General features: G+C 46.1%; 1 protein-coding gene across 1 annotated transcript; it reads left to right on the forward strand.

The window, feature by feature from the left end:
- Positions 1-3,900: 3,900 nt before the first annotated feature.
- On the forward strand, positions 3,901-10,099 carry LOC124104984 (polyunsaturated fatty acid (12S)/(13S)-lipoxygenase, epidermal-type-like). Its single transcript, XM_046462060.2, is given in 14 exon segments — positions 3,901-4,083; positions 4,454-4,655; positions 4,870-4,951; positions 5,025-5,147; positions 5,422-5,525; positions 5,663-5,823; positions 6,621-6,764; positions 6,872-7,081; positions 8,092-8,178; positions 8,382-8,551; positions 8,652-8,774; positions 9,239-9,338; positions 9,444-9,611; positions 9,724-10,099. Coding segments are annotated over 14 exon segments (1,989 nt in total). The 5' UTR covers positions 3,901-3,948; the 3' UTR covers positions 9,904-10,099.
- Positions 10,100-10,552: the final 453 nt, after the last annotated feature.

Raw genomic sequence — 10,552 nt, forward strand, 5'->3', positions numbered from 1 at the left:
CATTTGAATTTTTAATTTGGTTTATAATTTCCTTCATTTCCAGGATTTCTGTTTGATTTTTTTGTATAACCTCTATCTCCCTGTAGAGTTGCTCTTTTGCTTCGTGGATTTGTTTATGTAATTCATTGTCAAAGTGATCTTTCATTGTCTGCATTTGCTGTCTAAGGTCTTCCTTAAGACTCCATAACATCTGAGCATATATATATATATATATATCTTGAAATCTTTATCTGACAATCTCTCTGCTGTGGCTACAAACTCCTGTATTGTTGAGTTGTCCTACATTGTTTGTGTTCCTTTTTTTCCTTGTCTTTTCATGATGCTCATGTTTCTTTCCAGCTCTGTGTGACTGCTGTGTTATTATTTTCTCCTATAAATTTGTTTTGCTTTTGTATAGCTCCGAGATCTCTCCTTTGTGATGGGAGACAATGTCTAGATATGTTGGGTTCAATTGTAATTTAAAGTAAATTCATTAGTTTCCTAAGAGGCATACAGATTCTGATGGCATATAGAGAACTGAGGTTTGGTTGTAGGACTTTATGTTTAGGGGGAAAGATGTGAGGATCTGGGGGTTAGTATATCTTAGCTGCTTTGGAGGAGAGCTCTAATGAAGGGAGACATTAACAGGAGAATAGACTGGAGTATTTGGGGGTAGCTAAGTACTTAGGAGGACTATAAAAAGCCTAGAAACATTCACCTATTTGCATTTAGTAAATAACACATAATAGAAGTAGTAATGCTTGGGAGATTGGGAGGGGAAGAGAAGGAGAAAGAAAAGTACAAGGAAAAGAAGAAGAAAGAAAGAAAGAAAAGAAAGGAAAAAAGAAAGAGAAAAAATGCACTTTTAGAGTTCTGTTTTCTTCTCTTCCAGTAGGTAGCATTGTGCTTTCCAGGCTAAGTCTCTGCCCTCAGGATGTAGGAAGCAATCCGTGTGAGGTGGCTCTCCCTCCCCTGCTGAGTGACTCTCCAATCCCGATCACTTTGGGTTGCTCCCAGTCTCTAGCCCCCTCACTTCTCCTGCCCATCAGGCCCCACTTACTGGGGCTCCTGTCCACAGCTCTAGCTTCACTCTGGGCATGCACTGCCCTGGCCACCCTGCCCTCTTGAATAACTGAGCGCTCTGTATTTTTGTTAGTTACCCAGTCATCATGGCTATGGAAAGAGGGAGTTGGACACTGGCAACCTGTTCTGTCTGATTCCCTCTAATAGCCACACCCACTGAGAGCTGGCGAGAAAGGTTTCAGTTTTTGTTGCTGGCGTGGGGGGGGGGGAGTTGGAGGTCAGGTGCCTTTTCAGTTTCCCTCAGCTCTGATATTCATGCCCACAGAGAGCTGGCGAGAAAGTTTTTGAGTTATCCCAGCTGGGTGGAGGGGGGGCTGGGGGTCACACACCTGATCTGTCGCCAAACTCTCTGCCATGAGATCCACCCAAAGCTGCTGAAGTCGATTCTCCAAGATGGTGACCGCCCCTTTCCACACCAGGGTGTCTGGTGAGGAGGATGGACGTGGGCCGTTTCTCCACTAAGTCCCCCCTTCAGTTCTCTGTCTGGTACCCTGTGGAGGCGCGGGTGGCAGATCTCCACAGGATCTGAAACTCTGCTTCTCTATGCTGCCAGAACTCCATAGCGCTCAATTTCGCCCGCTGCAGCATGCTGTTGTCCCGCTGGTCCTGAGTTGGGAGTTTTAAGAGAAATAATCTTACAAATTGAATTGAGATACTACTACTAATAGTCTACTCCCAATAGGATAATTTTGATCTTATATATGGCAGAATTGATTGTTCTAGAAACCCATTTCAAGGTAACTTAAGCAATAAAGGGGGGGAGTATTGGAAGGACACTTAGGTGTCTCATAGAACCCAAGGAGAAGAAGTGAACTGGGTCTCATAGGACCTGGAAAATCCTCAGGAACTCAGTTTCTCTTTCTAGTCACAATCTTCAGGAAAGAGAAAATGGCTCATGGGTTGAGTAGATAAATCACAGTATGTACAATATACTACAGGTGAATTTTAAGTGATAAGAAATGAATTCTGAATTGTGATTGGACTGTGAGCATCTGAAATGTGAAAAATGGGTATTCACAGGGAGGGAATCATGGAGGGAATATGTTGCCATAGTGTAAGAAGGGTCTTTTTCAAATAGAAATGGAGGCTCTGGAAGACGGTGGCAGGTCAAAGGTTGTGAGATATTGGGGTCTGTGGGGAGCATAGGAGAGTTTCTCATTGTGAGGAGGAAGGAAAGAGGGTTTTGTGGTGAACGGTGTGAACTTCACAAGAGGGTCACTAACAGATGGCTGCTGGGGGAGCAGGAAGGGTTGTGACCACTTATGTTCCCAGGATTCTTGAGTATTGGGAGATGTGGGCGTGAACAGAGAGGCATCAGAGAAAAACCAGACTTTACAGTAGAAGTTTCCAAATCTTGGCTGCACTTAGCCCACTTACCAGGTGACTGACATGGTACATGCCCTCCAGAAAGCCTGGCATGCTCACAGCATGCCAAATGCAGATAACAAGGAGGGTAATTTATGACAACCTCAGCACTTTGAACTCCACAAGTTGAAAGTTTGTGTTTATCAAGAATAGTCATGTAAGCTTTCAAAATTCTTTACATCAGTTAAATTGGTTATTGTTATTATGCAACTTATAGAAGAAATAATGGTGGAATAGCAGTATATACTTACAGGTATTCTTTTTATTAAAGTCAAATTGAATACTTTATGACCATATAAACAGCAACCATTAAAAAAATCGCTGTCAAATTATGGACTAGCAGTAGGCAAGATAACTGTTAAAAGGTTTGGGGAAAACTGCAAAAGGTCTAGACAGATGCTGCCTTTGGTGTTTTTCCCCACAACAACCTCTAGGTTTTAGCTCCATTTTAAATAAATGTAAACACACCTGGATGTGGTTTATGTAGGGAAGAACTAAGGGAGCTTGTTATGGACCCATACTCAAAGAAAATACTTTGGCCCTATAGAAAAGAATTCATGAATGACTCTACATTTAGGATGTCAGAGTTAAAACAAATATTTAAGGTACATCTGAATACTTTCAGATTCCCACTTCCGTTTCCTATTTTGAATGACTATTTCAATATGCAGAAATGGAGCATTTATGCAAAAAGGTATAGATTCAAGGAGTTTTGCTCACTATAGGGCAGGAAGTTCGGGGAATAGTAAGCCCAGATGAGCAGGATTGCTCAGGGCTGGGAGAGTAGGCATGGACATGCAAAGATGGAATAGTTGAGATGTGTACCCGGGCAGCACTTGCCAGGGTGAGAATGAGGAGGGCCAAATCCTGGGACCCAGGCTGGGAAAGGATTAGTTCTGAAGGGAGCATACCCATGGGGCACATTAAGGGTGCTCAGCCTGTGGTGAAGGCTTCAAATAAACCCTGTTTCAGGATAACCCAATGGAAATTTCATGATTAAACCTGAAGGGGAATTCCAAACTCCCCCTCTTGGCTCCTGAATCTGGACAACAAACATATCTATTTCACCTGTGCAACACTACCTGTATTCCACCTCAACACAAAGCTCTGCATCTTTGCCAAGATGGCTTACTCACTTTCCTCTGAAAAATACTCCCACACTTCAAGATATTCTCTCTCTCTTCTGTACGATCCATTGCTTTCTCATTGATTTTTCACATCACAATTAGGTTGGGGGTGATTTTAGTATTTAGCTGTTATCTTCTGCATGGCTGAGCGTTAGGGAATGCTTGCAAAGTGAATGAAGGTAACATTGTACCTTCTAAGATAGCTGGAAGAAACCCTGGGTGCAGAAACCATAGTGAACCCGATACCTGCGTCTGAGTGAGAGAGGTGAGAGGAGGAGCCCTTTCAACCCACACACAATAGGGGCTTTCCTCTGGGTGTGGTGCCTTGGGAGCTGGGTCTCAGATCCTCTTAAGTGCTGATTTTCTTCCAGGTTCCTGTCCTGGTTCAGGCAAGATGGGCAAGTATGTGATCCGCGTCGCCACAGGGGACTCGCTCTTGGCGGGCTCCACCAACCTGGTGCAGCTGTGGCTAGTTGGCGAGCACGGGGAGGCGGACCTGGGGAAGCTGTTACTGCCATTGCGGGAAAAGGTGAGTGCAGAGCCTGGGAGCCAGGGTGAGGAGGAGCAGTCCGCACCTTCTGGAGCCTCTAGGCCAGAAGCTGGGGGGGGGAATGAGATGGTGCAGGATTGGGTGCCTGATAGAAAAAAAGGAAAGTGAGAAGAGAGAAAATAGAGTAGTATCTCTCTGCTTGGGTGGAAGGAGTAGGGAAGATGCGACTAGAGGCTGGAGGCTGGAGCCCCACAGAGCTAGCTGTTCCTCCTCACGGCTGCCTGCTTCAGGTCTCTCCCTGGGTGTCCCCGGAGGGACAAACAGAGCCAAGTTTCTTCGAAAGCATCCAGACTCCACTGTCCTCGCTAAGGACCTCATACCCGCCTCTGCGGAATGTTCTGTTCCACAGAAAACGGAGGTGGAGATCGATGTCCCCTTTTACCTGGGGTGCCTCCTGCTGGTGAAGCTGCACAAGCACAAAAGTCGGTTGAATTTTGACTGGTTCTGCAAGTGGATCACGGTGCAGGGCCCGGGGAACCAAGGAGAGGTCCTTTTCCCTTGCTACAGCTGGATCCAGGACGACAGGATTCTCTGTCTACCCGAAGGCACGGGTGAGGGCTCTGGGTAAAGGGTGTGACTCCTTCAGAAAGCAGGAGTCGGGATAGGGGATGCTATGATATAAAAGGGAAAGAGGAGAAAGATGCAGAGGTAAGAAATGCAAGAATGGGATTCAGGAAGAGAACTGATGGAAAGGCCCTGCCGTGGGGCTGAGTGTGAGAGGGGGTTCCAGGGAGGACGCCTGTCTTTTGTTTCCCCCTTACCCAGCCCGGTCCGTGAGTGATGACCCCCAGAACCTGTTAAAGAAATATAGGGAACAGGAGCTGGAGGACAGAAGGAAGGCTTATCGGTGAGTCCCAGAAAGCTTCTGATCCCTACTACCTCTTGCTCCACCTACTCCCGACTCTATGTTCTTCCTCCAGGTGGGGCTCCTGGAAGGATGGGTTAATCCTGCCTGTAGCAGGGAAGACGCAGAGGGACCTTCCCAGAAATGAACGATTTCTATAGGATAAGGATTTGGATTTCACCCTCTCTCTAACAAAAGAGTGAGTGCCAGGTCTGGGTGGTGGCCCACACCTGTAATCCAATTACTCCAAAGACTGAGGCAGGAGAATCATAACTTTGAGGCCAGCCTCAGAAACTGAGCAAGACCCTGTCTCAAAAAAATAAAAAGGTTTGGGATGTAGCTCAGTGGTAAAGCACCATGAATTCAATCCCCTGGTATCTCAAAAGAGAGTGCTGGATTGAGGTTAGGCACTTTCTTCCCAGGCTGTAAGGTGAGATTTTTCTTACTCTTCTTGCATGTCATTCTTTACACAGGTTGAAGAACTTGGCCATTAAGGGGATATTGGATCTTGCAAATTGCGTACATAGACTGGAAGATTACAAAAAAATATTCCCACGTGGAAAGATTGCCCTGGCGGGTCAGTTACCACAACCTGCTAAAACCTGTATATATATTTCCAGCTCAGGGATCTGACAAAAGAGCGGTGACAGAAGGTAGAAAACTGATGTCAGTGCAATGAGGAGCACACAACATGTCCCAAACTGATGTCCTCAGTGCGGGTCTATGATTCCTGGAAGGATGATGACCTCTTTGGATACCAGTTCCTCAATGGTGCAAACCCCATGCTCCTGAGGCGTTCTACGAGTCTCCCAGCCAGGCTGGTGCTGCCTCCAGGAATGGAAGAGTTCCGAACTCAACTGAACAAAGAGCTCCAGGTACTGTGCTTTTCACCACCCCAGCCATCCCCCTACCATTTTGCCTCCCATTCCTGCCATCTCTTCCTCCCCTTATCTCTTTCATGTTCACCTCCATTATCTCTTTCATGTACACTTAGAATTTCTCAACTTTGACACGATTAACATTATAAGCCAGATAATTCTTTGCTGTAGAGGACTGTCCTGTGCATTTTTGGATTCTAGTAGAAACCCTTGACTTTTACCTTCTAGAAGCCAGAAGCACCCTCTGCCCTGGTAGTTATGACAACTGAAAGCATCCCTAGACATTGTCAAATGTTCTTAGGGGAGGGGGGCATCACCCCTGCTTGAGAACCATGATCTGTATAATCTCCTGTGTCTCCTTTTCTTTCCTCTCTTCCATCTCCACCTTCCTGGTTTCCTACTTCATTAGATGGACCTGAGCCTCAGTCTCAGGCAGGAGCTTGATCTAAAGAGAAACAGCAAAAAGACTGACCAAAGCCTTGAAGAACTAGACTTACATTTTAAAAGAGGGGATAAAGGAAATATTTTGTGCCACATTTGACTAAAGCCAGCAAGCAGGAAGACAATAGTTGAGAGTGTGGCACATGGTGGAGAGTCAATTCAGGGGATTTGGAGTCTGGTGGAAGACACTGGTCATGAAAACTTTCATTCGGGCCTTTGGTTCTGGGGAAAGTGATTGGTGCTTAAAGCAAAAGCCTGGATGGATAGAGGAAGGATCCACCTTGGGAAATGAGAGAAGGGCAGGTTCAGGATGACTCCAACCCCTTTCTGTGTCCTTGACATTGACCCTACAGGCTAGATCTCTGTTTGAAGCTGATTATACCCTGCTAGATGGGGTCAAGCCTAACATCATCATTTTTAAGCAACAATATGTGGCAGTCCCTTTGGTTATGCTGAAACTACAACCTGATGGAAGACTCTTACCCATGGTTATCCAGGTAAGAGGACCCAGGTGTCTTTCTCCTAGACATTGATCCATTTAGAATTGATCCATTTAGGGACTTAGATACATAGTTCTTAGCTCCCATTCTCCCTCCTTCTCTAGCTCCAGCCACCTCGACATGGATGCCCCCCACCTCTGCTCTTCCTGCCTTCGGATCCTCCCATGGCCTGGCTCCTAGCCAAGACATGGGTCCGTAGCTCTGATTTCCAGCTGCACCAGTTACAGTCACATCTGTTAAGGGGACATCTGATGGCTGAGGTTATTTCTGTGGCCACAATGAGGAGCCTGCCCAGTCTGCATCCTATCTACAAGGTATTTCAGCATCTGTGTCATTCTGCATTTGATCGTTGTTCGTAATTCACAATCCTAGCCTTTGAGGCCCAGGGTTTAACCTTGTAGCATGTTATATTAGAAGCAATCTTAGTTTATACGCGCAAGCGCGCGGACACACACACACACAGTCTGCTATGGAAATACCCAGGACACACACTTGCTATAAGGTGGGGAAGGTAAGAATAGGTTTTACAAAGGAGTTTACATTTGGACTGAGGAGGTTGTCAAGGGTAGAAAGGGATGGGGACATTCAAGTCTGATCTGTAAAGGAGAGGAATGAAAGGAGCATGGGTTGTGAATGATTGGAGTGTTGTGTAATAGAACAAGTAAGTGAGAAAAAATAAGCAAGGAAGCCATGTTACTTGATGGGGAGAAGAAGCAAGGGCTCTGTTTTGACCCTGCAAGGTTTCCAATCCCGGTATCCATCCATTTGAAAATGTCAGGAGGGCAATGGATATGTGAGCCTGGAATTCCTGGAAAAAATTGAAGATATAGATTTTAGGGTTATTAGGAAACAAAAGTCTCTAAATCCATCATACTAGGGAAGATTCTCTGTGGTTTGTAGCCACAGCAGAACATTTCACCCAGAATATAATTCTAGGTTACTTCAACCTTTAGAAACTCAGAGGAAAAAGTAGAGTGAGAAAAGTAGCAAGAGAAGGGTCAGCCACTGAGGTGGGGGGAAACAAAAAAGAAAAGTGTGTAACTCATGGCCATCAGAGGACAGGGTTTCAACAGGGAGGTAGGATTATATGTTTCCGATGCTATTGAGAGGTCTGCATGGTTAAAGAGAAGGCATATCTGGGTGTGTCAACATGGTTAATCACTGAAAAATGCTATTCAGGGAAGCAGAGATGCAAGAACCCTGATTGGTGTGGGCTGAGCGGAAACTGTGAGGTGAGAAAGTAGAGACATCGCATGACTCTCCAGAAGATATGGACACTGGGAGCTCTATTTGATTGCGTTCCATGTCTTTTCTCTACCATTAGCTCCTGATCCCCCACTTTCGCTATACCATGGAGATCAACATCCTGGCCCTGAACAATCTTGTCTCTGAATATGGAATTTTTGATCTGGTATGGAAAGGGATGGATGAAGAGGGAGGAGGGTTCGATGTTGGAAGGATCCCAAGGTTTGTATCCCTCTTTCATTGTTCCCCCATAATCTGCTTTCTCTACCAAAGGCCTCTCCCTAATCTGAATCATACCTGAAGAGTCTTCTGGTCCTAAATCTCCCTCGCTTTTTCACCTGGTTTGGCTAATGCTAGGTTTGTCCTCAGGTGGTGAGTACAGGTAGTGGAGGCCATGTGGACATTCTCCAGAGAGCCACAGCTTGTTTGACTTATCGTTCCTTCTGCCCTCCTGATGACCTGGCTGACCATGGGCTCCTGGATGTGAAATCTTCTCTCTATGGCCAAGATGCCCTCAGGCTGTGGGAAATCATCAGTAGGTGAGGGTGATATAGAGAGTGATAGAACGAGGGGGACCACAGGTACAGAAGGTCCTACGTTGGCTGGCTGAGTCACAACAACCTTTTCCATGGGGAACAGGTATGTGCATGAGATGGTGGGACTCTTCTATAAGAGTGATAAAGCCGTGAAGCAAGATTCAGAGCTGCAGGCCTGGTGCAGGGAGATCACTGAAACTGGACTGCAGGGTGCCCAGGACCGGGGGTAAGGCCTGGATCTTCCCCAGTAACCTGTGTCAACACCCACCCACCTGTCAACTTTCCCTGCCTCACAACATCATAAGACACCCTTCCTTGAGGACCCTGAGAATTCCCTGGACTTTTCCACAGTATCCAGAAACCTTAATGATCACTCCTGATTTTCCCAGTTCCTTTCCTTTATCATCCTCTCATATACTCTTTTACTCCTTATGCACGAAGAACTTTCTCCAGAATCAGATACATGACTTCGCTTAGATATTTTTTCCTTACTTGTTTCTACTCTTTCCCCCATAGCTCTAAGGTTTATCCCAAGTATACCCTATTTGAGTTCACATTTTATGTGAATCATAGAATTCAGAGTCCAGGTCCATAGGAAATTCTTTAATGTATCTCCAAATATCTTTCCCTCATGTCCAAATATCTGCCCCATGTCCTGGTCTCAAATCCTCTCATTCTCATTTCACCCAGGTTCCCCCTCTCCTTGGAGTCCCTGGATCAACTCTGCCACATTGTTACTATGTGTATCTTCACATGCACTGGTCAGCATGCTTCGGCCCACCTGGGACAGGTAATCTGTGTGATCATCCCCCACGGACTCCTGGGATTAGAATATGAGGGGAGTTAAATGCCTGGGCCATTAACCTGGGTTTCTGAGTGGCTTTTCTACCTGTAGCTAGACTGGTACTCCTGGATCCCTAATGGCCCATGCACCATGAGGAAGCCTCCACCCATCTCCAAGGCTGTGACAGAGAAGGATATAGTAGACTCACTGCCTGATCTCCACCAGGCCCGTATGCAGAAGACGTTCATCAAGTTCCTTGGCAGACGTCAGCCAGTCATGGTTAGAAACAGATGCCTGGGTTCTGGGGGAGGTGATAGCTAGAGGGAGAGGCAGTAGTCTTGGCTGAGAGGCCCAAGGAACTGAGCCATCTTGTTCCCCTCTCTCTCCCCAGGTGGCCCTGGGGCAGCATAAGGAGAAATATTTCTCAGGCCCTGGGCCCCAGGCTGTGCTGCAGCAATTCCAGGAGGAGCTAGCTGTCATGGACAGGGAGATTAAGGTCCGGAATGCAGGCTTGGACCTTCCCTATGAATACCTTCAACCTAGCATGGTGGAAAACAGTGTGACCATCTGAGAGGTCTTGCCCACCTCAGTCCCAAAGCTCACTGTCCCCACACACCCTTGTACTCCTCTTCTCCATGCCCATGTTCTCTGCTAAACAGCTGCCCCCAAAAGCTGTGTCATCAAGGTGCCTGAAGCTGCCCATCACACAATTTGGGGAATAAACAATGTTGTTCCCATTGCACATTGAAACCTGGGACCTTCTGTACTTGCCTACCTTAATGTCTACAAGTTCTATGCTTCCTTAACCTTTGATCCCTCTTACCTCTTTCCCTTTCCCAAAAGAGCTGGTCTATATATAAATAAAAGACCTGATTAAATTGTCATGTTGATTATGTGGTAAGTGAAGGTGAGAGAAAATACCTTACTTTGTTTCTTTGTTTCTTGCCTTCTTATTCAGTTTCCAAGGGATAAAAGAAAGGCGTTTTCCTGAAACAAAAAAAAATTCTTCCAGGAATCAACACTTACTTCTAGCCTTTCCTTAAGCATCCGTAACCTAAATGACAGAAGTTTTGGCCCACTGAGCCCCATGGGGCTGAGGGATCTGGCTTTTAACAGTGGTGTTTAGCTCGAGGTTTCTCTAAATCCTCAATCACATGACCTTTGGGCCACCTACAGTAACATTTTCTGTGTGACTTCCCCAACCCTGCATCCCTCTGCCA

Source organism: Marmota monax, unplaced genomic scaffold (genome assembly GCF_021218885.2).
Source record: "Marmota monax isolate L192 unplaced genomic scaffold, Marmota_monax_Labrador192_F-V1.1 WCK01_AAM20220418_F8-fsc00392, whole genome shotgun sequence".
Lineage (NCBI taxonomy): Eukaryota > Metazoa > Chordata > Mammalia > Rodentia > Sciuridae > Marmota > Marmota monax.